The sequence below is a fragment of the Coloeus monedula genome, assembly GCF_965178545.1.
Source record: "Coloeus monedula genome assembly, chromosome: Z".
In the NCBI taxonomy this organism is placed as follows: Eukaryota; Metazoa; Chordata; class Aves; order Passeriformes; family Corvidae; genus Coloeus; species Coloeus monedula.
In genome coordinates, this window is record NC_138822.1 from 74,239,137 (window position 1) to 74,265,665 (window position 26,529).

The 26,529-nt window shown below is 40.0% G+C and overlaps 1 protein-coding gene across 1 annotated transcript in view; it reads left to right on the plus strand.

Moving 5' to 3' along the window:
• ADAMTS12 (ADAM metallopeptidase with thrombospondin type 1 motif 12) overlaps positions 1-26,529 on the plus strand; it is a gene marked incomplete at both ends in the record, with an annotated part of 152,970 nt that overhangs the window by 118,088 nt on the left and 8,353 nt on the right. Inside the window, 5 exons of the mRNA XM_082302088.1 lie at positions 1,925-2,169; positions 3,444-3,585; positions 10,964-11,090; positions 17,919-18,129; positions 20,178-21,326. Of these exons, the coding sequence (XP_082158214.1) occupies positions 1,925-2,169; positions 3,444-3,585; positions 10,964-11,090; positions 17,919-18,129; positions 20,178-21,326 (1,874 nt within the window). The remainder of the gene's footprint in view (positions 1-1,924; positions 2,170-3,443; positions 3,586-10,963; positions 11,091-17,918; positions 18,130-20,177; positions 21,327-26,529) is intronic.

A 26,529-nucleotide genomic window follows, 5' to 3' on the forward strand; every position in this document is an offset into this window, starting at 1 on the left:
GCTGGTGAGGAGGGCCAGGGAGAAGGCAATGTGATACACAGAACAAATGGTAACATCCCTTACCAGACAGTTGCAATACATTTAAAATAAGGTTTATGAGCAGCAGCAGGTGATTCAGACAAAAATAACTATGCAAAATCTTGAAGGGATATATAGATTTTTGTGTTGCAACAAAAGAAAAATTGTTTTATTGTTCTTATGCTTTGTGTTTTGAATAAATGTTACTCTAATTACATCAGAAAAAAACCCCAACCCAACCCTACTGTAAAAGGACATAAGCATCGCAAAGCCAAGCTGTCAGGATGTGACATAATTAAGATTTTCCATGCTGTGTTAATTTGTCCTGGTTGTAAGTACGCCTTCTAATCAAGACTTTAGTTACATAATCACACACTGTGTTCATAATATGTCTTCTCTGCACTGAATGAATAGAGCATTTGGTAGAATCATTAGACTTGGTTACTTACAATAGACCTAGACCACTGATTTCCTGAATAATAGAAGTCATTCAGTGAGCTTCCATATTTTGTTACTTCATTCACTTAGAAAAAACTGAGATGTTTGAATTTCCACAGTCAGTCTGTGAGACTTGAGAATGGTAACATTCAGAAAACACTCCTTCTTAAACATCGATCACTGGAAATCCATATATGTAATTATATATTATCAGTGTAATTAGGAAAGACCTGAAGCAGACAGATTCTGTTTTGTACTCTAAGCAGCATATGACATTTTAACCAGTATTTATTACACCACAAGAGAGCTGCAAATAAAATTCAGATGTTAAAGACTCTCGGGCACTTATTTAGAACAGCAGGTTGTTGTACAGCACATAAATAGTTCTGGTAGGTGAAGAACATTGATACTGAAGATTGCTTAGCATGCCCAGTGTGGTTTATCTCACTCATGTGAGTGAGTAATCAAAAGTGATAAGCTCATTTCACAAGAAAGGTGAACAGGATGTGAGTCTCAGAATTTAATTCATGACCTCGGTAGTGTGTGATGAGAACTGAGGAACTCATATTCCAGTCCTGAAATAAACCAGCACAAAATGCAGCTCACACTCCCAGTGCACCAGCGTGTAGAAATGTCATCCATCTAATTTCTAGAGCTCAGCTAGGGGCAATAACAAGAAAGCTGAGTTTCTGTTCAAGGATCTATGTGAACTTCCTGTTTTTACAGTCCAGTAGCAACAACAATAGCAGTTTCCTGTAAGGTGAGAAGCACAGAGCCTGATGTCACATATTGCCTGTTATGTGAACAAAATTCTGTAATAGGTGCTCTAGATTAATTCTTAACACACAGACCATACATCTCTTAACAGATGAAGAGCTCTTGAACTTTGTTATCAAAATCAGTAGTTTATGAAAATGTGTTCAATTTATAGTAGTAATTTGAGGCATTTGAATAACATTCATTTATTTTTTTGTAAGGCAAGCAGTCACAGAGAAGTTAAATGCCTTAAGAGAAGGTACATGGAATTCTGTGCATACCTGTACATTGGGTACAGATGAAAACATTCTTTGCAAATCAAAAAAACCTTTCCCACAACAGACTGCTAACTTGCTGGAACTCCCTGGCATTTCTCCAGATTGCAGCATTCCAGAGCCCTTGGGTATGGTTATGGGAATGTTGATTCTCATCTGTGCATTGGATTTCTCCTGGTACAGCTCTGAAAGTCATTCACCTCTGCATCCCTTCTCAATGCCTAAACGCTGGCATTGCCTAAACACTATTCCCCAGCTGACAGTAGAAACCCTGACTTGGAAAGTCACACTATTAGCAAACTGAGATACAAGTTCTGTGATAGCACATTTGTATATATTTTCAAGCATAGCTGATCGATGTTTTAATCATCTTACAAATAAGTAGAATGCAGTGACATTTCTGTTGTTCACCTCCATGAATTTTTCGTGTCTCTTAGGATATGTTGATATTGGGCTAATTCCAAAAGGTGCGAGGGGAATCAAAGTCATGGAAGTTGCAGAATCAGGAAATTTCCTTGCTGTGCGAAGCAAAGACCCAGAAAAGTACTACCTGAATGGAGGCTTCATCATCCAGTGGAATGGCGAATACAAAGTGGCAGGCACAGTATTTCAGTACGACAGAATAGGGGATCTAGAAAATTTGACTGCTCCAGGACCCACCAATGAATCAATATGGATTCAGGTAAACAGGAGATCACAAGAAGAACCTGTTCATTTGGATGGCAGCAGAATGTGCTGGGGTTCTGAAACTGAGGCTGGGAAAATATATAATGTTGGTGTACAAACCACTATTAATGTGCTGTCTTGAAAAAAATAGTTGAGCTGTTTTGGAGAGAATTAAGCACCTTGCCTGAGGGTTGTTCATTCTGCCTAAAAAATACATCCTGTATACTCATATTTTTTAAATGGTACCACTAGGACAGGGATCCTGTCACCTATAGTTGGTCAGTCCTCTGCCCAAACTTTCTTGTCTCTTGTACCAAATTTGACCATCACATGGCTGTGATGTGACCCGGATCCAGATGAAAAATAAGTTGTCACAAAAGGGGAGCTGATGTAAGGCTGTGAACAGTGAGAGCTAGGGAAAGCTGACAGCAGTGACAGCTTGCATGGAGCAAGAATAGCTTATGGTAAGTGAAACTGATCCATATAATGTCTGCAGAGGCTGTTTTCTTTTGTTTCTTTATAGATTCTAACTTAAACATAACCAGCTTCTGTCAGTTTTGAAAAAATAATTAGAAATTGGCCCTTTGGTCTTTGAAAGTATCTCTCATGGCTTGTTTGCCTGTATATCCACCATGCAATTAAAAGAAGTATTAGGGGTGTGATGGGAGACCACTTTCACACTTTGAATGTCTCATGAGAAGACAAAACTAATGAGTGCTCAGTCTTCACTTTTAGTACAATTGAGAAGAAAAGTTAATTGCTGAAGTCTTTTATCCCTTGATGATGTTTACTTTCTTCCTCTGAGGTAAATTTCTTGAGTGCCTCTTCTCGGTTGGAATTTTTCTTCTTAATTCAGAAACACTGAAAAATAGTATCAAAGCAGTGTCTGAATAGCATCTGTAATTTTCTGACTTAATGGTTGTTTTTGTAACAGCTATTTCAGAAGGTAGGAAAATTATAATTTGTAATGGGGATAGGCAATAACTCTTAATCAGCAGCACAGGCATGCTTTGGCTGGACTTTGGATTATCTTTTATAGTCAATAGGATACCAATTATGGTGACCCATTTATTCCCCCCTGCGTTTGCAGAAGTGCATGGTAAACAACTGTGTCTTTGAAAGATTCATGTATGCCACTGTCAACATAGAAGTGGAAATTCTGCAAGTCTGCTACTCTGAACTGGTACCAGACTCCAAAATGGGCAGGTTTAATTCTTCCAGTTTCACACTTTGAAAGCTTTTGGCCAGTAGATTATTAATCTAACAATTAATAAACCCCACTCTTTCCAGCTACTTTTTCAAGAAACTAACCCTGGAATTGAGTATGAATACACTGTACGTAAAGAAGAAAGCAATGAGAATGAGATTGGAGAGCCAGAGTATTTCTGGCAGTATGGAGAGTGGACAGCCTGCAGTGTTACCTGTGGAAGAGGTAATTCCTCACTTCCTTTTTCTCTTACTGTTTGTCTTCATTACAGACATAGTCCTCAAAGAGGTAATGTTCTTTAATCTGCATTTGGTGGGAAATTGGATCACATAGTTTCAAAAATAATGTGAGAAATAACTTTTTTACTTTGAGGGTGACAGGGCACTGGAACAGGTTTCCCAGAGAGGCTGTGGAGTCTCCTTCTCTGCAGACATTCAAAATCTGCCTGGTTATGATCCTGTGCAGCTTGCACCAGATGACCTTGCTTTAGCAGGGGGGTTGGACTAGATGATCTCCAGAGGTCCCTTCCAACTCCAGCCATTCTGTGATTCTGTGAATAATGTATTTTAATTTCAAAATAAAATGGTTTAAAATCGTTTAAGTCAAATAGGTTTCTAAAACATCTGCCCTCAAATTCTCAGCTTCTGTGAACCAAAATAAGAAGGTACGGTGTTCTTTCCTTCATAATTTATTGTCAATACTGTTCATCATAGCCTTACTTTCCAGGATACAAATTTATGACCTACTATTGGTTCCCTATTAAGTCTTTTCAATATATTAACTACAAAAAATATCCTTCATTTCTGTCTTGCCTTGACAAGTAACAACTCTTTTTGTGCATTGCTCAATAATTATTTTATTTAAATTTGTCTTGAGAACTTCCATGTCTTTACCAGTTTGGCAATGGCTTGGCTACCACTGCAGTTATATTGTAGTTCTGTGCCACACATTAAAACAGACAAGCAGAATGATGACAATGAAGTAGGCTTTAACAACAGGTCTAGAAGCTTGCTTCTGGTAACTCACACAAAATGCCAGCTGGAGAACTTCCTCTGAAGTAGCGAACATCAATGAGATAAAGTTAATATTTGTCGTAAACCAACAATAAGAATAAAGAGTCTGAAGGTTTCTTTACAATAGTAATTTTTTTTTTTATCCATCTATTGTGGGAATAATTTTGAAACTGTGAAGAAAAGGTTGTATATGAAGGCAATTCTGAACTTGGGGGAAAGGAACTGTAGCCTTCTGTCTGAATTAGCTCTTGAGTTTCACAGGACAGTAAAAGAGTTCTGGAGATATGACCATAACCTTTTTCTTTGACCATCCATATGAAAACTGTACGGAAGAGTAGAAGATCACTGTTACAACCAGACCAGTAATACGAGAAAGGCCTTTTCTAATGCTAGAGTTTTGTTAGTGGGTTTTGATAATTACTGCATTTTTAACTGCTTTGCAGAAGGAAAGAAAAAGGAAAAACAAGTGTTGTAACAAATCCACTTGTGATTCTAGAAGTAATGGTGATTGCAGGAGTAACAGCTTTTAAACCTCTCCTGTCAAGGAAGACACTAAAATAATACATCTTCAGTGGTTTGGACAAAGGGCATTGTATGACCTAAAGTTTAGAAGATTAAAAGAACTTTTAGAAGTGTCGTGTAAAATATCCCATCCCAATAACATTCGCATCTTATTTGAAAAATATTTTTATATACATAAAATCAACATATTATAGAGAGGTGTGTTCATTCATATATATGTATGCTTCAGTAGATAGATGATGTGATTTCTTTTTCTGGATTTTTTTTGAGAAGAGTCTCTCAGCACAAAACACTGTGTGCCTTCTGGTTAGCAGAAGAACACCCACCATTTTCTTTCAATAGGTGCACAAAACTAGTGTTTTTCTTAATTGTGTGCTGTAAGTTTTAGTTCTGATACCTACCTAGTTGTGAGTTGTGTTTAATGTAAAAATTGTTATCATAAAATAAAGGGAGAGAAGCAGAATGTGTTGGTAGACTGTTTATTATGCTGTTTTGAGGTTCTTTTTACATCAGCTGCAGTATTCCCAGAACTGTTTCTCACTAGGTAAATTGTAGCCCTGTGTACTCTCTTCTGGCTAACAAACTGTGTGACGTGGCTTTGATTTCTAACTGCCACAGGGGTTACTTAAACAGAGAACTGTGGTATGTGAGGTTTTTTCACATTTTATTTACTAACTGACTTCCTCTGTTTGCTGCATTTGTGCTCCTAATAAATGTTTTTTTAGCTTATTGCCTTTGTATAAATAGAAATCATGTGTTTCAGACAAGATGGACTTGGTGACATCAGTTTGAAGGGGAACCAGGAGGTGCATCCCAGTTCATGAAGGGCACAGAAACCTCACCAGTTCTCTGCTGAATTTCTGTTCTTCATGGACAGAAGACAAGAAATTAATAAACCCGTAGCCCTCTTTCCTCTGAGATACATATGTTTAGAAAAGTAACTGGGCAGGTCTAAAGAAGGATGTAAATGTGATACAGTCAGGGTATTGTCTCTTACTCCTTGCCCATTAAAAAAGAGAAATCCTGACACAGAGCTTCAGTGCATCACTTGGAGCAGGGGAACCCAATACTACAGTACACCTGCAGTTCTCTGCAGGTACACATTCAGTTTGGTTGTGCTCTGGGCCATTGGGATGTGGACCAGCATTGCTGTTCAAAGCACCATAAAGGCTGGAAAATACCTGCAAGATCATGGAGTCCAAGCTTTGCCCAAACACCACCTTGTCCACATCCAGTTGTTTCCTGAACACTCCCAGGGATGGTGGCTCCACCACTTCCTGGGCACCCTGTTCCAATGCTTGACAACCCTTTCAGTGAAGTAATTCTCCATGATGTCCAAGTGGCTTCCACAGAACTTCCTTCTGGCTGTGAAGGATGCAATTGATTTTATGTGAATGTTCACTCTGTTTGGATTCAGAACTTATTGCTGTTGGCAGTAACATGCTCATTGTACCAAATCACTGGCGTTTGAAGTGTTCTGAAAAGTTTATAGAAGTCTACTGAAGGAGACTGAAGGTCATATTCTGCTATGAGTGTGCTGCACAACAAATCTTATTGAAGGCAAGCCTACAGATAGATCAGTAAGAAAAGCTGTATTTATTTAACCTAAGGTTAGTAGTAAATAGCTTTCAAGTATTATTGCAATTATCATTTGGTAAACAATAAACCAATAACTTTAGGATAAAAAGGAGGACCAAGAAAGGTGAACTGTTAACTAACTTTGACAGCTGCAGCCAGTGCAAAGAACTGATCCTCACCTAGACTTCTGTTCCCTTGGCAAACCTGGACCTGCCAAAGATCCAGCATAGGTCCTTTCATCACCACTGGTCAAAAACACAACAGTAAATCCAAGGGCACTTCGGCCTTTTGTAGCCACACAGATCAGGACAATGCAAACAAGTGCTTTCTTGAGCCAAGAAGGAAAAGCTGCATTAAGGAATGACAAACTGGGCTACAGGCAGGGCAATGGGCTGATGCAGGAAACCTTCATCAGTTGTAAGAGAAAAAATATTGTTTTAGCTGTGTGGTACAGCTCATTATCTGTGGGAAGTATACCTGGAAAACGTTCCAGTGATGAATAAAATCTTTGCAGACTGAAGCTGTCTCTTCCCAGAATGATCCCAGGGCAGCTCCCTTGACATACTTTCCCCAAGATTCTTGGCCTCAAGGTAGCACCATGCCGTGCCCTGACACATATCCGTCTCCAGCTCCACTGCAGTGGAGAAACAGAAGATCCAAATTTTCTCATGGCTTCCTTAATTTCCTTCAAGTGTTCCCATCTATGGTGGTGTCAAAGATGGCTCTGGCATTTAACAGGGACGAAATACTCCAAAAAATCCATGTTTTCTCTGGCAAACATACCTAATACTGCATGCAGGGAAAAGGAGAACACATTGCAATACCTGATATTTATTTGCAGTGTCGAAAATAGGTAGGTAATTACATTGCAATCCAGTTCATGGCAAACAAGCACCAGAGGGGATAATTTGTAGTAAAAAACCACAAGCCTTTCTCTGCCCTCAGTGCACGACAGGTTGAATCTCTTCTTGCCATATGCTCTATGCAGAAAAGAATTGCTTGCAGCACAGAATGTGTGCACACCAGTGTCCTGCACACTGCTGCACCCTCTAGACAAGAGCTGTGCCCCCAGAGCCTGCTCTCAAGACAGAAAATAGAGCCTGTAAGCTTTTTTAAATCCGTATTAATTTAAATGTGTCACTGAGGTTTTTTTCTAGACCAACTACCTATTATTCCTTCTTTAAATAATCACAGAATGGGTAATGTTGGAATTACAAGTATAAATCCTTCCTACTTGTCTAAAGGCTTTAATCTTGTTTCTCAGAACCAACTTTGAGTGGCATTAAATTTAAGAAAAAGTGTAGCACAGCACAGCGGCAACTAAGGGAGAATATTAGCCAATATAAAAAATTTGTTTCTCCATAGACAGCATCAGTAATTGGCAGTTTTTCAAAGTTCTGCACAAGGATTTAACTCTAAAATTTGTTTGGGGGTTAACTGTTATGTGCCCTCTTAATGCTTCATAACTTTTATAAAGGCTTTGCAAAGTTATCTCCAATTGTTCCTAGAAAAGCAGTGTTGATTCTAGAAAACAAAGGTCACTCCGTTTCCATTCACTCTTGTGGGTCTGAGTTTTATAACGCTGAGAATGTAAAGATTGGCACTTGTATTCTACCCATAACTTGTGAGTGTACAGAATATAATATAAAATAATGTAAATATAATATAAATATAAATATAAATATAAATATAAATATAAATATAAATATAAATATAAATATAAATATAAATATAAATATAAAGTGAACTCCTTTCAGAGTATCTAAGTTCAGAACTCAGACAACTACATGTTCAAATGAGCTCTAAAATCAAGTATGTATCTTTCTCATACACCTTTTATACACTTGCTTATGGTCCTTAATTTCTGTTGTTTTCAGCCCAAACTAAGGGCTCTGCAGCCAAAAGATTTCTAATCTCTCTTTCAAAAGCCTTCCACACCCAGATGACTTTGAGCTGGCACTTTTCTTCGCAAACCAAGTGAGAAATCAGGATCTGCGTGGGTCAGCCTCGCGTCTAAAGAGCTCTGCATTAGGGGTGAAGTGTCACAGAGAAGTAGAAGGAATCTCTGAGCAGATTTAGTGAAATGAAGATTATTCTTTGATCTGGCAATTATCTTTCTTGGTTTCTCCTGTCTTTCCCAGAAATACTTATAGGGTTTTTTTTCACAGATGGTACACATCAGTTGAACTAATTAGCATTGAGGTCAGAGAGAATAAAAATGGTGGAGGAAAACAGCTACCTCTCAAAGTCCTTTAGAAATAATGTTTAGGTTTCAAATATTTCTAAGGTTTCAGAGTATTTAGAATTATTAATCTTAATAGGACTTAAATAGGAAATGACCCACTTAAGTTACATATAACTGTGTAAATACTTGCTAGGGCAGGGTCAGCATGGGGTGACAAGTTTTCTGCTTTAGCAGTGTTTTCTAGTTCAGCTTGCTCAGGCTGATAAAACCAACTGTTTCATTATGTCATAACATATAAACCTACATTTATTTGTGTGTGTTGGTGTATGCATATAGGATTCCTTCCAACTTTGGAGCTGAACTGCTAGAGATTTTGAAGCTACAGTGGGAGTTCACATAACTTTCATAATAAAAGTTGTTTGTTAGAATAAATTAATTCATTGATGTCAGCTGATCGTTTTATGAGAATGTACAGCTTCAAAGCAAAACTTCTGCAAATGTTTATAGTGGTTTTAAAGTGAATTGTGGCAGCTGAAATGACACTAAAAATTTATCAAAGCAAAAGATTTCTTGTTTTTTGTATTTGGAACAGCAACATATCATGATTTTGAAAGAGACAGAAACATTTCTGTGAACTACTTTGTTTACAGCTAGCAGAAAGGTTGCTAAATATTGCAGTTACATTTATACCAGAGCATAAAAGAGAGCACTGCTCCCTGGGAGCTGAGGCAAAAAGCTTTCTCCTGTTTGAAGTCACCTACGAATAAGACATCACCATGTCCAGACTTACCGCAGTCTTGCGGCTGCTTCCACACCATGTACCCTGGAGCTTGAATGCCTCAGTCCCTTAATCTTTCCTTACAGGTGACACTAATTGCTGTTCTAGAAGATCAGCCTTCATGTCTGACTGGAGCAGTCAGTCATCAAATCTTGTGCTGTAGTCAGTAATTGTTTCGTATGTCTCAGTCAGAAGTCTGAAAGTAATCAAAAAGCAAAAGCATTTCCTCACATACCTGATGTTCTAAGGGGGTAAAGAAAGGGATATAGATTTCCGTTGGTTTCTGTGAAATGACCCAAATATGCGTGGAAAACTCCCTTCTGTGTTGTTGAGGCAGTGCAGGGTTAATGACTGGATTTGCTGATCTTACAGGTCTTTTCCAACCTTAACATTTCTATGATTCTCTGAGTCTATATGTCTCAGAGGAATATATTCCTATTTCCCAATTATTTTCTATGGATTTCTGTTCTTATCTTCCACATAGTTTCCCACACTAGTTATTAGGAGGTCTGAGGAAAGGAAAAGCTTGTTTCCTAAATATACTGCAAAATAGCCTAATACTTATCATTGATACCGTGATAACAGTGTTGTTAGACCCTGTGCATCCTAGAAGGATAAAAGTTCTAGAGAGATGCAGTAATCTACCGTGTGTGTATTAATTGTTGCGAATTAATAGCACAGTTAATTTAATGAGAGTTAGTGAATTTTTTTTCAGTCTTTCTAGTCCTTAAGATTTGTTTGAACTATTTTAATGCCTCTGTATCAGTCTCACTACAACCCTTATAACTGTAATATTGCAATACTTTTTTTTTTCATTGGGTTGCAGCAAGAGATCTCTCTCAAATTTTTGCAGAACTATATGGGAAGCAGGCCCCTTGAAACTGACTTTCTTTAGATTCACACTAGGGTAATGTAGTATTTTGGTTCATGTTTCTTTCTGTTAAATGAGGGGGGTTTTGTATAAATGGAAATGTTGGGAAATAACCCACATTGTTTGTATGGATTGTTTCTGTGTGTCTCTTCATCACGGTGCTTTGCCTCTTGTGCTAAGTGTTGTGTATTACTTACTTTGAAAATAGAAGACTTTTTTCACCATCTATTTCAGTCAAAATGTGTACCAAAAATTCTTAAATTTGAGTTCACATTAAGAGTCACAAGGTTATTCTGTGACTCTGGTTTGTGTTCTTCTTAAACAGCCTTCTGAAAGAAAAAAGAAAAGGTCAGCAAAACCAGGATTGCTATGAATAGCCTGATGCTGCTGTGTTTCCTCTTGTCTGTGAGTGACTCAAGAACCTTTCATAGCTATTTAAACCTACTTCAGGGCCTGCAAGAGCCCTTTATGAGGCTAACAATTCCATTAAGAAAAGTGCTTTCTAATATGTCGCTTGAACTCTGATCTGATCCAAAAAAGCTCTGCTTAACCTTTTCAGCTTGACTGAAGGATGCTCATTCCTGAGGATTTCTGCAGTTCATCCCCAGCCTGCAGGGATTACTCTTCCTTTTTTTTTGTGTGTCTTTCTCTGGAAGGAGTGCAGCGGCAGATCGCCCACTGCGTGTGGAAGGGAAGTGGAGCGATCAAAAACTCCTTCTGTGACCCAGCAACACAGCCGAACGGGCGGCAGAAGAAGTGCTACGAGCAGGACTGCCCACCCAGGTAATGGGTTCTGGGGGGGCTCTGGGGGTGTTCACTAGCAGCCTTACTCAAAGGAAGGTGTTTCTCATGCCACATTGGTGTGGCATCCACAGCCTACCATGGTGAGGGCTGCCACGCGCTACAGAGCAAGGTGCAAGAAACCCCCTCTAAACAAATTAGAAGTGAGCCACCCTCAGAGGTTTCTAAGGCAAGTTACTGAGCAGTCTGTGCTGGAAGTGGCAGAGATTGTTTTCTCATGTATGTAGATACTGTTTTTGTTCAGGTTGGGTTCAGGTGTGCCTAAAGACCATATAAGTTCTTACTTAAAAATTGTATTCTTGTCTTAGCTCAAGTGATAATGCATCACTGTGTGTTCCAAAAACAAACTAGCAGAGCCTTTTGATGTTGTTTCTCAGTATTTTTTGATATGCCTTTGTCCTTTTTATGAGAGGTGATGAGTGAAAATGCCTGCTTCTAAAACTAATTTTTATACTTTCTTTATAACGCAGTATTTGGCTTTTTTTAATTATGTTCCTTCTTATTTTTGAGTGAAGTGCAGCTTTCTTCATTCTGTGATCACATGGGAATAATTTTTTCCTTTCTCATAACATTCTCTTAATTTATATTCATCTCTGTTTTTTCTGTGCTACCATTTCAGGGAGTAGGGTAAGGAAAACTAATCACAGCAAACATTCCAAGTTCCTGCAGAACTGTGGGCTTGTACAACAGGCACAGATTTGCTGGAAGAGATCAATACTGGTTTTTTTTTCATGCTTTAGGTACTAGAACATCTTGGTTTTGTCTTCTACTGTCTTTGAAAGTTGTTTGTTGTGCTGTTCACAAAGGTTCACCAGTCTTTCCCTAGTAATTCTAGTTCCATCAGGATCAAATCAAAGCAATGAGTCTGTGGAGTTCATTGTGTTGCATTTGCCAGCGGTGAATTTAGTGAAACTTTGATGTGAAAAGTTCTGCATGGTTGTTGGTTTTATTGGTTGTTTCCAAGTATCTTCACAACAGTAGATGATGGCTCCTTTGGGAGTTACATCTTTGTGCTTGCATCATAGACTACCACAGTTTCATAATTCTTTGTAGATTGTCAGGAAATCAATTGACAGTAGACCCAACTTTTTAATTACTTGACTTGTTAAGAGCTGAGGCTACCCATACACATTGAGGTGTTTTTTATGGCACATATAAACTGTACTATCAATTCAAAAATTCCAAATTAACTCAATTTATGCCATTTGTTCTAAGTGACAACATTATTCAGACCTGCTCTGTAAGCGAGGGAGGGCAATTTTCCCCTTGTTGAGCAGATTGCAGAATGTCATACATGAACGAAACTCTTCTGCAGACCAGGCAGAAAAGCTCTCTTGTGCTGACAGCCTGAGTGATGCTTCTTGAGCTCATTCTGTGCTGCAGGGGCAATCACAAGTCATGCTTCTGAGGACACCAAAGTCATGACAAAGTGCGGTGAAGGAAAACCATATGTATTTAATTCTAGAGTCACGTTGTGTATTTTTCTCTTAGTAACATAAAAGCGACTGTAGTAGCTTGACCAAAGGTCTCCATCCCTATTCTGGCTCTCAGCAGGGTCTACATGCCTAAGGAGGAATAAGGGCAAGGCAAACATAAATCAGATTTCTTTCTGATGCTCTTCCAGCTTCCAGCTGGTTTTAATTCAAGGCATTTCCATTTTATGGCTTGTCTAATCAGTAACCTCCAATGAACCTCACTCATGCAGCCTTCCTCTGCAACCTTGTAAAACTTCCATTACTACAAACTCTGCAGGAAGTTCCACAGCTCTAGTGCCTCAGTGAAGCGCCACCACATTTTAACTATTTTGAACCTGGATCTCACTAACTTCTGTTGGTGGCCCTGAGTTCCTGTGTTGGAAGAGATGGCAGCAAAGAATGAATTGTTAGTCACTCTTCCCAAACCCATCCTTTTGTAAATCTGCTCTCTGTTCCAGGCTGTAGTCCCAGCATGGGATTGAGTTGATGTTCGCTTTCCGTGGCATGTGTGGCACGTCTAATCCAGACAGGTGGTTAATAATCTTCATTTGGAACCCAAGACACGTTAGTGTAGTTTTCTAGTTCTAAAGAAAGTCTGAAAACTGGAGGCAGACATGACTGAACCATATAGCATTTTATGGAATAACTGAGAGTCCACGTGAAGCTGCTGAGGACAAAGTGTTCCGTAGAGAGATGGCTAAATTCTGTGCTAGAGGTGAGGGCAGTGCTGTTAAACAACACTGCAGGAGACCTTTGTTTAGTGCTGCAGCCACAGAACTCAAATCATTGGATGACCTTGCACTTCTCAGCAGTGAACCAGGTGCTTTGTAGTAACATTCTATCCGAAAAAAAAGATGGTTGTTCCCTACTAAATCCCAGTGATGGAAAACGTGCTACCATTAAACATGCCACTGCACCACTAAATAAGAAATAGATAATTTATCAAACAGAAGCTACAGACAAAGAATAAAATGTTTGCGGCTCTCACAAACCAGGTCTTATCTCATTAATCCATTTCAGGAAGTCAGTTGTAAATGGTTTAAATTACAGTCTAAGCCTTAACATTCTTGTTTGTTAGCTGATTGCTTTGTATTTGTTTTATGCTTATTATTACACTTACTATTATACTTTCTCCTAAAACAATTCAGAGGAAAATGAAAAAAATATTAAAAATATCACAATACACATGTGCCATGTTTTGATTCAGAACAAAATAAAAGTGGCTGGACAGCTGAGAGTTACAATGTCCTGCAACCACTCATGTACAACTTGAGTGATATTGCTTAGCTGCAGTGCATTGAGACTGTAGCATAAATGCATGCTTTTTTCCACATTATTCTGTGGAGTATAGTTTCTAGTTACATATTTCTTTGGTAGGCAGGTATTTAGTCCCATAGGTGTCAATGTTAAAATCAATAGATACCACTTGAAAAAGAGTGAGATTTTAACTACTCACAGCATTGTGAATAAAGTTTTGCTTTCCCCTGCAAAGAAAATTGTCCAGAGCCTTTTTAACTCGACTACCCACTTGAACAGTAACCATAAGCAGATTATTTTACAACTACTTATAATCTCCTGCTTTTTATCTGCTGTTATTGTGTTGTCCTGCTTCCAGACTTCCAACAGCATAATAAGAATAGGAAATCTGGTTTCTATTATAATGCACAGAGTGAGAATCAGTGCCCTGTTGATATTTGCTTTGCCTGATTCTATACAAATACGTAATGAAAGCCAACCGTCTCACTGTAGGTGTGACATGGCATGGTGGGAGGGAAGGAACATTAAACCCCATAGGCATGACTAGCAAATTACAGTTCCAAAATCCCATGCTGCTGCTTTTTCAACAGTATTCACACATCATTCACCACACATCATCTCTGTATAGATCATGTCACGGACACGCTGTTGGGGTCTGCCTAATTTGTTACAAGCTTTAGAAACAGTGCGGGAGCAAAAAGATAAGTCTCATTTAAGGTAGCTGAATGCCAGCTGAACGAATGAGATTTTCTTCCTGTCTCTGTCCCAGACTTCTTGCAGAAGAGCTGAGTACTCATACCTTAAGCTGAAAACTACCAGAGGTTATGTTTTCACCAGACAGGCTGCTCTCTGTTTTGACAGTCTGAGGAAAATTAGTGCTCATGCAAATTAATTACCCAAATCATGCATTTTGCTTCTGTGTTTGTTTGTTTGTTTGTTTGCTACCACAATCTTTCAGTGGCATGCCTGCCTGCCTGTGGAGATAAGACAGCCATTTCACTTTGAAGGGATCAGATGATGCAGTAATAGTTAAGAACCACTCAGTTGCTGTAGCAGTAAATGCCAGAAGTAGAATCAGAAACCGGAGGTAGAAATAAGTGTTGGATGGCGACTCACCATCAGGCTTTAGTTTCCACCAGCTTGTCCCAGTCTCTCACCACAGTCTTTAGCTTGTCTGGGAGGTCCAACAGCTTGGTCATTTCAGCTTAGAAGTTGCATATTTAGAGCTCAGATTGCTGTGTCAATTCTGGATGTGTTCTCAGCAGTCACCTGCAGTTTTGGTCATGCCTCTGCAGTGTGAGGAGACAGCAAAAGCTCCAAGATAAGCAGAGTTTGGCAAAGCAGTCACTCAAGTGCGGCTCTCTTCTCTGTGGTCCAGAACCTGCTCTGGGGCATCCTGTACCAGAACAGAGAAGTGGATGTTGGCTGTTTTGCCATCCTTGCTTTGCCTTTGTTACCCTTTGGCCGAGATGCCACAGTTCAGGTCCTTAGCAGAAAACATGGAGAGACAAGAGCACAGGTGACTCCATGTCAGGCTTCTGACTCTTGGATGTTTAGGGCATATGCATGTACCCTAGGATGAAAATAGGAAAACACAACATCAAAAATTCCAGTTACTGATAGGAATAAACTTCCAGTTAGAGCAAGTTTTTTTGAAGTTACCTGCACTGAGTGAGGAAGAAGTCTACAGACTGGCTGACTGTAATTTTATTTTGATCATAAAGATGGAATAGGATAAAATCTTAGTTCTGGGATTTTCTAACTGTGGAGCACCTGAGTTTTTGACTACTTCAACAGCTTTTAAAAATTGTTTTGTGTGCAACAGTTAATCACACACCATTACTGCTGCTCAAGGTAGGTTCTGTAGTAAGGTCTGATAATTTATTGCTTGAAGTTTGGTATTTCAACCTGCCAGTTGCTAAACCCTCAGTCAGAGCCATTTGAAAATACCGAAGGGGAAGAGGTGTCAATTTAGCATATCTGTACCTTGAAATATGTAATCTGGTCCCATTAAAATTAATAGAGCAATTCACATATTTATGTTCCATTTGTGCCGAAATGTCAGCAGTTTACAAGATTATAGAAGAGATAAAATTGTAAAGAAGATGTGAGAGATGACAACAATCCTAAAATGGCTTGATTCAGGTTGTGATAATTTTTTTTTTTATTAATTTTTTTTTATTATTCCTCTGTTCTGCTGAGGTGTACTTACTTGTTAGTTTTCCTCTGTTGTTTGCAGAAGCCTGGAAGAACAAGAAACAATCTGAAGGAAGGCCAGGAGGAGAAGAAAAATATTTTGCATGGGTTTTTTTGTTTAATTGGTTCAGAGACCTTGCCATTGGGTTGTGATGGCATGGACTGCATTCTAGAGCAAAGCAGTCAGTGCCACAAAGGGCTTCTGGGGTAACTTAAAATGAAATAGTGTTTGTATAGATAACTAAACAAAAGAAGATAGGATTAGGTACCACAAAGAAGATCAGATGGTTGCATAAATAAACTGTATCATAGCTTGATTGCTCTGAGTCTTGGTTGTTTGGTGGGTTATTTTTTAATTGTTAGGAATAGGTACCAATGCCCTCCATATCAGCAGCAGCTCGTTTGCAATGGAAGTAAAAATGAATTAAGGAACATGGAAACTACAGTGAGAATGGGAGAGGGATTGTCAAAAAGACAAAGAAAGGAGTAAAAATTTATAAATCTGGATGTTGAACTTTGAGGTATTGATCAGATTAGGATTATTTTGTCTCTAAATTCATGGACCTTAAAAGGAAAAAAAACCCAATAGAATGGTGTTGTATGTAAGCCAAAATAAATTCTTTCTGCCTTTTTTTCTAGAAAGGTGTTTTCTAAATATATTCCTGCTTTGTTTTCATTATAAGGCTTTGTTGTGACCTCCTTGAAAACTCATGAACAAGTAAAGTCTAGGAGCTTTTGTGGCTTAGAGTTTAGAGCTGGGCCAGGTTTTGTATGCAGCAGCTTGAAGTTGTATTCTTACTTAGGGCACTCTTAACTGAAGGAAAAAGGCTTTTCTTTGATTCTTTCCCCCTTTTTTTCAACTATAAATTTTTAGGCAAGTGTCACAGTTGATGCCAATACTTCTCAAACTGTAGAAAACCAGAAATTTTTGCTCCTCTTTCTTATAATGGAGGGCAGATATGCAGGTGCACAATCTGCTCATGGTAATCATGAGAAAAAGTAGTTGGATGATGCTGGGGAAAGGCTAAGGTGAACCAAATGTAAAGAGAACAGCTCTTGTTGGTAAGGTGTTTTGCACTAGAAAACACTGCTCTGGAGGAAACAGTTATCCTTAATTTGGTGGAACATTGCATTTCACACTGTGGAAGAATTACTTTAATCATGGCAGAGACACATAAGGGGCTCATTTCTACTTTGTGAAGGAATGAAGAACAGAAAAGTCCAGCCTAGTGCAGATCTGGACACCATGCCCAGAGGCACAGCACTGCAGCACACTGTTCCCACACTGCTCACACAGAGCATAGCTCTGGGTAATCTGGGTTTGGGGTTCTGTGCCTCACTGCTTCCCCTAATGGGAGCTGGCCTTGTGGAGGTAACCCTCATGGAGAGCCAGTTTGAGCACTTGTGCAGTACTGGCTGCATAGACATGGGCAAAGGGATGTTTTCCACCTCCATGCTGTCATTACAGACTCCCCACTGATTCTCATTTGTTAACTCTTCTGCACTGAGGTAGCCGTAAAGAGAAGAGCAGTGAGATAGAGTAAATAGATTACTTGCTTAAGTAGATTTGCTAGAAGTTCCTCAAATTTGGATTTGAAGGACTACCTACTCAGTGGATTCTTACACTTAATTGAAACATAAAGCTCAGTGTCTACTTCTGTCTGGAAACCCTGCCTACTTCTGTCTTCTCTCTTTCACTGACTGGCTGGTACTAGAGCACAGGATGGATGGGAGAGCTTGAGTGACCTGAACTCAATGTGAAGAACATATATCTGGGCCCAGATTTTAAATTACTGGCTCTTTTTCTTGCAGTCTCTGACCTTTTCCTTAATATGCTTATGGTGGGTTGTTTTCTGATGTTTCTCACCCTGCTGGTTTTCAGGTGGTGGGCAGGGGAATGGCAGAAATGTTCAACCACATGTGGCCCAACAGGCCAGAAGAAGAGAACTGTACTTTGCATCCAGACAGTGGGATCTGATGAGCAGGCACTGGATGTCATGGAATGCCAGCACCTGCTTAAACCAAAGACCCATCTGTCATGCAACAGAGATATTTTGTGCCCATCTGACTGGACAGTGAGCAACTGGACTGAGGTAAATTCATGTCAGCTGAAACACTGAACTTTTTGTGAAAATAACCTATTATAGCCAGCAGAGAGGACAAATGACCTGGTGTTTTGCCTTCTTAATTTTTTTTAAATGGTTTTTTTTTGTTTGGTGTGTTCACGCATCCTTTGTGCAGAAGAAAAAAGAGCAGGCCTGCTTTCAAAAGACTTTAGCAAGTATTGCATGTTAACTTGCTGAGCTTTTGGGACTGCAGAATGTAGTGTGCTTAGTGCTAAAGAGTCTGTGTGAGAGCCAGGCTGCTGTGGGCCAGACTGGGGGGAGGTTCTATGTCACGTCTGTCGGTCAACAAAGAAGTGTTTTTACATTATTTTTATTCATATTTCTTGCACTCAGGACTCTGGCTTTTTCCCCATAGCTTTGGGACCCTATGGGAATTGTTCAAATCTGCACCAGGAGAGGTTCAGGCTGGACATTGGGAAGCATTTCTCTACTGGGAGGGTGGTCAAGCACTCGAACAGGCTTCCTGGAGAGGTGTTTGATGCCCTCAGGCTGTCAGTGTGTAAGAGGGCATTTCTACAATGCCCTTAGAAGCATGCTTTGACTTTTCGTCAGCCGTGAAGTGCTCAGGCAGTTGGAGTAGGTGATCATTGACAGTTCTTCCAGCTGAAAATACTGTATCCCTATCTTTTTTGAAAACTCCTCTCTCATCTTTCTCCTAAGTCTTTTTTTTTTCACTTAGACTCACTGCCGTGAGAACAGAGTCACATAGTGAAATAATAAAATCTTGTGACTGTATTGGATTGGTTTATGCTGCTCACACACCATCATTACAGAATGTTGATTGTTTTTTTAATTGATTCACCCCCCCTGTTTTAAACACCTGTGAAAGAATAGAATGAACTTACATGACTAGCAGTGCAATTATATAGGAATGGCACACTGCTGGTGCTCATGTGCCCTTGGATTATATTTACAACTTACTGACAAAAATACATTTTATACCTGGAGGAAGTGGAGGGAGAGAGCATAGGATGGGCTATTTCACCTGCACAAATGACAGGATGGTCAGGAGCTGATGAACTTACCTACTGTGAGGCTACTCTGCTTGCTTCCCTGCTCCTGTTGCTGTGGAGCTGATGTTATTTTACAGCTGTGAACAACAGAGTGCCCCAGCAACACAAGGTCACTGGTGTTTCTACTGCCCCATGACCCAGACTAGCTCTAAAATGAGTTAGATATGCATGGGGCATTAAAGTCCTGGCAAAAGGAGTGTTCATCACTTCATGTTGAGCACCTGGTTAGGCTCCCTTGCATCCTAGGAAGAATTCCTCCAGTAGGTTTTTTGTAACATCTCCATTCCTACTCACCAGTCATCCAGCCTTAGTATCTCAAACCACAGAAGTGTGATTTTACAAAATCCTTAGTGGAGTGACAGCTGCTGAAGGCATGGCTGTGCCTGTGGATCTGAGGGTGAAAAACATCACAGAAAAGCTGGGTCTCCTTCCAGCACCCTTTATACACAGCAGTGCTGTCATTTAAATAGAAGCCAGGTTGGCTAATTACTTTCGGTAATCTTTAGCTGAGGAAAGACATGCTAGTAGCTCTGGTAGTACTAAGACTGAATGAAAAATCGGTTTCATAAAGTCAGCAAGGGCCTGTGAGCTGCATGGATCATCACAGCAGGTTTGTGGCACTGTGAGCAGCACTGAGCCGTCAATGCTCAGGGTTTGATTCCAGGTTTTTAGTCTGTTTTTCATAAATCTGGTGGAAAAGGTACTGGCTAGATGACTTTGTGAGTCAATGAAGAAATAAAATCCTATCATACTACTTTGATATTTTGTCTTTATCATGTAGTCTTTTTTCACTACTATTTCCCTAAGGTGACGTTTACTTTGAAGAATTTGGAAAAAACTCCATGATAGCAGAACATCACTAGAATAAAGGGCTTGTTCTTCAGGAAAAGCTTTGTAATTGATTATTTGTCATGATGCTTCTTTATTATGAACAAGTGCCATCTGATACTTCTGTGCAGCAGAATGAAGAGGGGAGATACATTAATTCTGTTTCATTTGCAGTGCACTGTCACCTGTGGAGGTGGAATAAGGACTCGTAATGTCACTTGTGCCAAAAATAATGATGAGCCATGTGATAGTTCCAAGAGACCAAACTCTAAGGCCCTGTGTGGTCTTCAGCAATGCCCTTCTGCTGGGAGATTTCTGATGCCCCCACAGGCACCCAGAAGAGGCAAGATCATAATCAGAAAAACAACTGCTGATCCTGAAAGGAGTCTTCCTCGCAGAATACCCAGACCAAACCCCAGGTTCCATACAACAACAAGAATACCCAAGCATGAAAGTGTAACTTCCTGTTTGCCTACGTCCTCTGGTTTGGGTAATGTCTCAGGAAAAGAGGGAGCAGCCAACAGGACATTACAGAATAATTTTGCTGGATCAACTGATGTTTACAACTACCCAATTGTTTCTACTGAAAATAGCTCATATCTAAATACTACTTCATGGCCTTTTCATAACAGCTTAAATACTGAAATTATAAGGCATGCTGAGAGCACCTCTAAAAGTGAGCCAGTTTCTACTGCAGAGAGTGAGATGCAAAGAAGTGAGGACACTCCTGTTTCCTCTTTTACCAGTAGTCCAGGAGTAACTTCCAGCTATGATTACTTAACTGAAGAATCTGACAACACTGATGGGCCACTTGGAGTTAGCAAGAAACCAGTTGATCTCTTTTACAGCACAGAACTCAGTCCTGAAATTGGAACCAGAAGCACAACCTTGGACACTGCCTCTCCTGTCATTCAAAATGAGAGTGTGACTTCTCAGTCCCCACCAGCATCTCATCACCAAGACCCTTCTGTGCTCAATCCTGTTAGCAGAGCAGCACAAGGGCTGGCACTTCCAACAGCAGCAAACTATGTCAGTCTGCAAGTTGATGTGCCTGCTCTAGAGGTAACTACCCCACAAGCAGTGGTTATAGAAATGCCCTCAGAGCTTGGTCATGCACCCAGAGACCAGACTGACAGCAGAGAAGAAATAAAGCTGCCTGACACCATAACTACCAGCACACAATCCACAGCTCCCAAGCATGCTCTGAAGAACCAAAGTGCAGCAACTGAGGGTGTTTTAATGAATGTCACAGAAAACAGCCACGTAATAACATCCAGCAGTTTGTCCAGTGATGCCTACTGGATAGTAGGCAACTGGAGTGAGGTAGGTTATTTTTTGGTCATAAGAAGTAGAGTGTGTGAACAGCTGTCTGAAACACTGCTCAAGAAGCGAAGCTTCTTAGTTTGTCACAATTATCTAAAATCAGTATCATACATATGAAATACTTATCACAAAATAAGTGGTAACTTGGGTTATCTAAGATTAAGTTGCTTACAGAGAATTAATATAGTCATCATGGGGTATAGTGGTTTGGTCCAGAATATCCATCTATTACTTACTTATTTTCTTTCTGTGAGAGAGGAATTAGGAGAAAGCAAAGCAGGTACAAAACTTAAAAGAATATAAAGAAGTTTATTAACAGACCTAAAAGAAAGGGGGGAAAAAAAATCAGACTAAACCTTCAGAACACTTCTCCTCCCCCCACCTTTCTCCCTTCTCTGAACACTGACAATGTAAAAAGACAACCTTTGAGATGTTCAGTCTGTTTACCACTTCTATAATAACCTTGTTCAGTTCACTTAGGGAGAGGAGTCCCTCTTACTCATGCTATGGAGACATCTCCACAAGAAACAGTTCTCTCATGGATTCAATGTCACAGCAAGACAGCTGCCCGGGTTGGTTCTCTGTTCACATGTGAAAGTCCCTTCCCTCGACTTACAGCTTTCCCCACAACTGTTTTCAAGGGTCCAATCTTGAGCTAATGGGGTAACATTTTAAGGTTGAGCTGTTCAGAAACAAAGGTTCTCTTCACCCATCTCTGGGAGCATCTTCATCTCTAGGAATAGAGGCCCTCCCCCTTCCCTGGGAGCAAAGGGTCCTCATCAAATTATAGCTACTGTTATTTGCTTATTTCAGCACAAGTACTTCTGCTCACAATTACAGTTTGAATGCTTCAACCCCCCATGCTTTCATGGAATTACAGTGGGTACTCTGATGTATCACAGTCCATCACCACCATAGCTTTACAACAGAATTTCAACTTCTGAGCTCGGAGCATCTCCTCTTTCTCCTCCCTCAGGGTTTCAGCTCTTCCTTCTTCACTGACTTTGGCATCTTTATGGCATTGACGCGGGAGAGGATTGATGTCTGCAGTCTTCATCTGTTCTGGAGGAAACAGGCAGCACTAAAAGGGTTAATCTCACCCGGGCCTTGCAGCTGGAGTTTGCTTATCGCTGTTGGTCACACGATCTTTGCCGGGCAGTGGGGCAGCTGTCTCAGACGAGCCCCGGCCGAACCAGGGGCTGCCTGCACAGAGCAGGGCTGGGGGGAGCCACGGATGGAAGAGGGCTGTGCCACGGCTGACCCAGCTGGGCCGAGCAAGGCCCGGCCCGGCCCGGCCCTGCTGGGCCACCTGCAGGCCCCCCCCGCTACCTGTCCAAAAGCTGGAAGACAAGAGAAGCTTTCCCGGGTTCTGTTCGTTCTTAAATGTGGGTCACAGAGGTGTGTCAAGCTTCTTAAGTGGCTTAAAAAGTTGCCAATATTCAAACTAGCCAGTTGATAGGTTCTGTTAGGATAGAGGAAGCTGTAAGCACCTCTTTGCAAGAGAATCATTTCTGTGGCTGATGGAGCCCTCTAACAAAAAACCCAAACTCTACTAAACCATGATATGGGGCCTGGTCACATTTTACAAATTTCCACTGTAAAGTTTAATTTTTATGTAAAAATGGTTCTTTTTATGCTAATGGATTTTATATTCCTGAAATCATGACCCCTAAAGTGAGAGATGTTGGTATCTGAACTAATCACCTCATTTTTTGATCACCTTTTTTACCAAGCTAAACAAGGTCAAATCTAAAAACTGCCTAGCCCTGATCTGCCTCTGTGTCTCAGTATTGATGAAGAAGGGTATCTAAGGTCTGTTTCTGTGTACCTGTTTACTCTTGGGTCTGCTGGGAATGATTCAAAATCACAGAAATGCAGAAATGCAGGGCCAAAAAGGACAGCATGAGATGACTAAGTGTATCCCATGTCAGTGGAGGCACATCTAGACCCCCAAGATCATGTTGGATGCAGACAGTGGGTAAGACCCCTGCTCTGTCACCATTTCATCAGCACTTGTTCAGGACATACACTGCTGATGGCAGTTTGAAATTTCGTGTTGTGCCTTCCTGTGGCCGGGTGAGAATGGCCTTGGTTTCCCATGTTCTAGTGGCACATGAAGCATTCCTTCCTGCACATATCGCCCTGTAAGAGAAAACCTGTGTTTAGATCTGCTTGGGTGGAAGAGCCTACAAGAGAACATCAAGGGAAAGGTTGTGGCCCCAAGCCCACCACAGCCTCAGCAAAGGCCTGCAATGCAGAGATGTTACCTTCTGTCCTAGTCATTTGTTATCCACCTTGAAATATTTTCCTTTTACATAGCCAGCATCTTCCATACTGAAAATGAAGATTCTCTTTTTCATATGCAGGCTGTGGAGGACAATTATCTTCTTAATAACTCTTTTGGGGTCTGACTTCTAAATTCTTTTCAGATTTTCCTTGGGTTCTCTAAATATCTGGGGACTTTGTTGTTCTTGTATGGTCTTGCTTCAGTATCATCATATATTTCTTTATCAGTGATGTTCATTGTGGCCCCAGTGGACACGTGGCATATAAAATGGAGTAGTTACTATGGTTTTATTTAATATCCTCTTTGTAAATGCAGAAATGAGATTTGTCTTGTTTTGCAACCTTCTTGCTTTGATTTATTCAATTTGTGGTCCATTGTAAACCCTGGATCCCTTCTACAGTATTTCTAGATCAGCAGAAGTTCTCAGTTACATTTGGGAGCTACGTGTGTGTGTGTGTGTGTGTGTATATGTGTGTGTTTGTATTTGTATTACTTATATTTATATTTATATGTACACACACATGTATGAGTGCATAAAAAGTTTTCCCTGAATGTAGCATTTTGTATCTATTTTTGTATTTCAGGCTACCACTTTCTTACAGTTTTTATTGTGAGGAGATGTCATCAAATTAGATTTCAACATTCCTTCCAACTCTCCTTACTTGTCATCATCTTCAAATGTCTTAAGTGCATACTGTCTTTCCTCATTCAGTTAGTTGATGAAAATGCTGAAGAGAGCCTGGTTTTGGACAGAGCCCTGCAGAATCATGTTTGAAATGTTTGTTCATTTTGACACTGAACCACTGAGAACCACTTTATCTCAGTTTTTCAGTTAGTTGAATACCAATCTTGTAATTATTTCACCTAGACTGTATTTCCACCATTTGCTAAAATAATGCTTTGTGCAATCATGTAAAAATGCATCATACCAACCAGCTCCTTATTTTCATTAAGCCATGTCCCCCTGTCAGAGAAGGATTAGACTCAATTGAGTTATTTCTTCTAGATAGGTCCATGTGGGCTTTTCTGTTGCTTTATCATCTTTGTCAGTATTTGCCATTTTGATCTTGATTGTTTAATAATTTGGTTTTTATCTTCCTGTGAAGTCAGCTTGGTGAAGCATTCCATTAGACCATAGATAGGACTTTTTATTTTCCTGGAGATAAACAGAAAGATTTTCTTATCGAGTCTGCTGGGACTTCTCCAGTTTATTATAAAAATTAATTCTCAACTGTTCAAAGATTATTGAAGAACACTTGAATGAATGTAGAGATAAGGTTAATACATTTGATTTCACAGAACTGATGAATTCAATTTGATGATACTTAATAAATCTAACTTTGTTGTCCTTTAATGATTTAGTCATCTTTTGCTATTCTCATTCAAGATGTTGTTTCTTGTTAAAATAAACTTTATGGGAAGTGTGGCACATTTAACTTAATTTTTCCAGTTTGAAGAAGTGATGAAAAAGATAATTTGTGGAGCCTCAGTCCTTGGAGATATTCTGAAGCCATCTGGACATGGTTCTGGGCAACTGCCTCTAGGTGGCCCTGCTTCAGGAAAAGTCCTTTCCAGTCCAACCATTCTGTGGTTCTATTAGTAAGGTCAGCTATTCTCTTTCTCATTAAATAAAAGTTACCTATTTCACACACACACCTTGAGTCTAACATTCACAGAACCTTTTCTTTTTGTTCACTACTTTTACTTACTTTTCAACGTACAGTTTTGTGACTTGTTTTTGCTCTTTCTGTGTACTTGTCCTCAGTAAAACTTTGAGCTTGTTTTTAGAAGACATCTCTCCATTTCAAGACCACTGCATCTACCTGGGTACCACCACTTGGTGTTGCTACACTCTTTCTCTTTTAGTAGCTGCCAATATTCTGACATTGCTTTGCTCTGTAGGAGATGTCCATACTAGTAAAAAAATAGTTCCAAGAGCAGTGATCGTCACTGGATGGAAAGGTGTGACCTGTCCCATAACAGGGCTGGCAAGTGCCCCCTCAAGGAAGACCACTAATTTCAGTAGGGCAAAACAGTGCCCAGTTACACCAGTGCCTGTCTATAACTTTTACTTCCTTTCCTACTAGTTTCCCGGGGCATTCTGGGCTGTCACTTTTCCCTTTCTAAGAGCTTTCTGGATACCAGAGATACTTCATTACCACCAGATCAGCTCATTCTATTAGCACCTCTGCTATTGGTCATGTAAAGTCACCTGCACTTTTCCTCTTCTGGGATCGACATCTGCTGTGCCAAGAGGAAATCTTGGTTCCCAAATGACAAAAGGGAAAAGCAGTATGTCTTCAGAAACTTACTTAGCATCAAACGAGAGTCAAGAAAGCTAAGACTTTATCCTCAAACCATTTGCAGTATCATGCCTTTCTCTCTTGACCCTGCGCTTGCACACAGCAGGGTTTGAAAGAATCCTGCTGTTCCACCTTCCTCAGACAAGAACATAAAGCTTTCTCAGTGTGATCTGCCCAGCATCATCCATGGAGCTGTCTTTGGTCTTCTCACATGTGCTCAGAATGTGGCGTTGGTCAAAGACTAAGCAACCTTTCAGTAAAGTCTTGGTGTTGTCTGACTGGTGCTGGGGAAGGCATCAACCCATCAGAAAGCAGGACAAGGGCAGTCCATCCTCTCAGTCAGAAAAATTGTTTTGGAAAGGTGTGTCACTAGGCATGCAGTTTCCTTTAACAGGACCTTTGTGGCCTTTTGGATACATGTCTCAGGACTCTCCGTGTCTTCAGTGTTGATTTTTTTTTTTTCCTGCATTAGCTTCAGCTTAAGTTTCCTTATTTTTCCAGGGACACTTACTCAGCTTTCCATATTTAACTTTCCTACTTCCTCACAGGGAGTTCAAACCCCACAATAGCATTTGCATTCTTCATTGTTATGTTGACTTAATCCAAGATTATT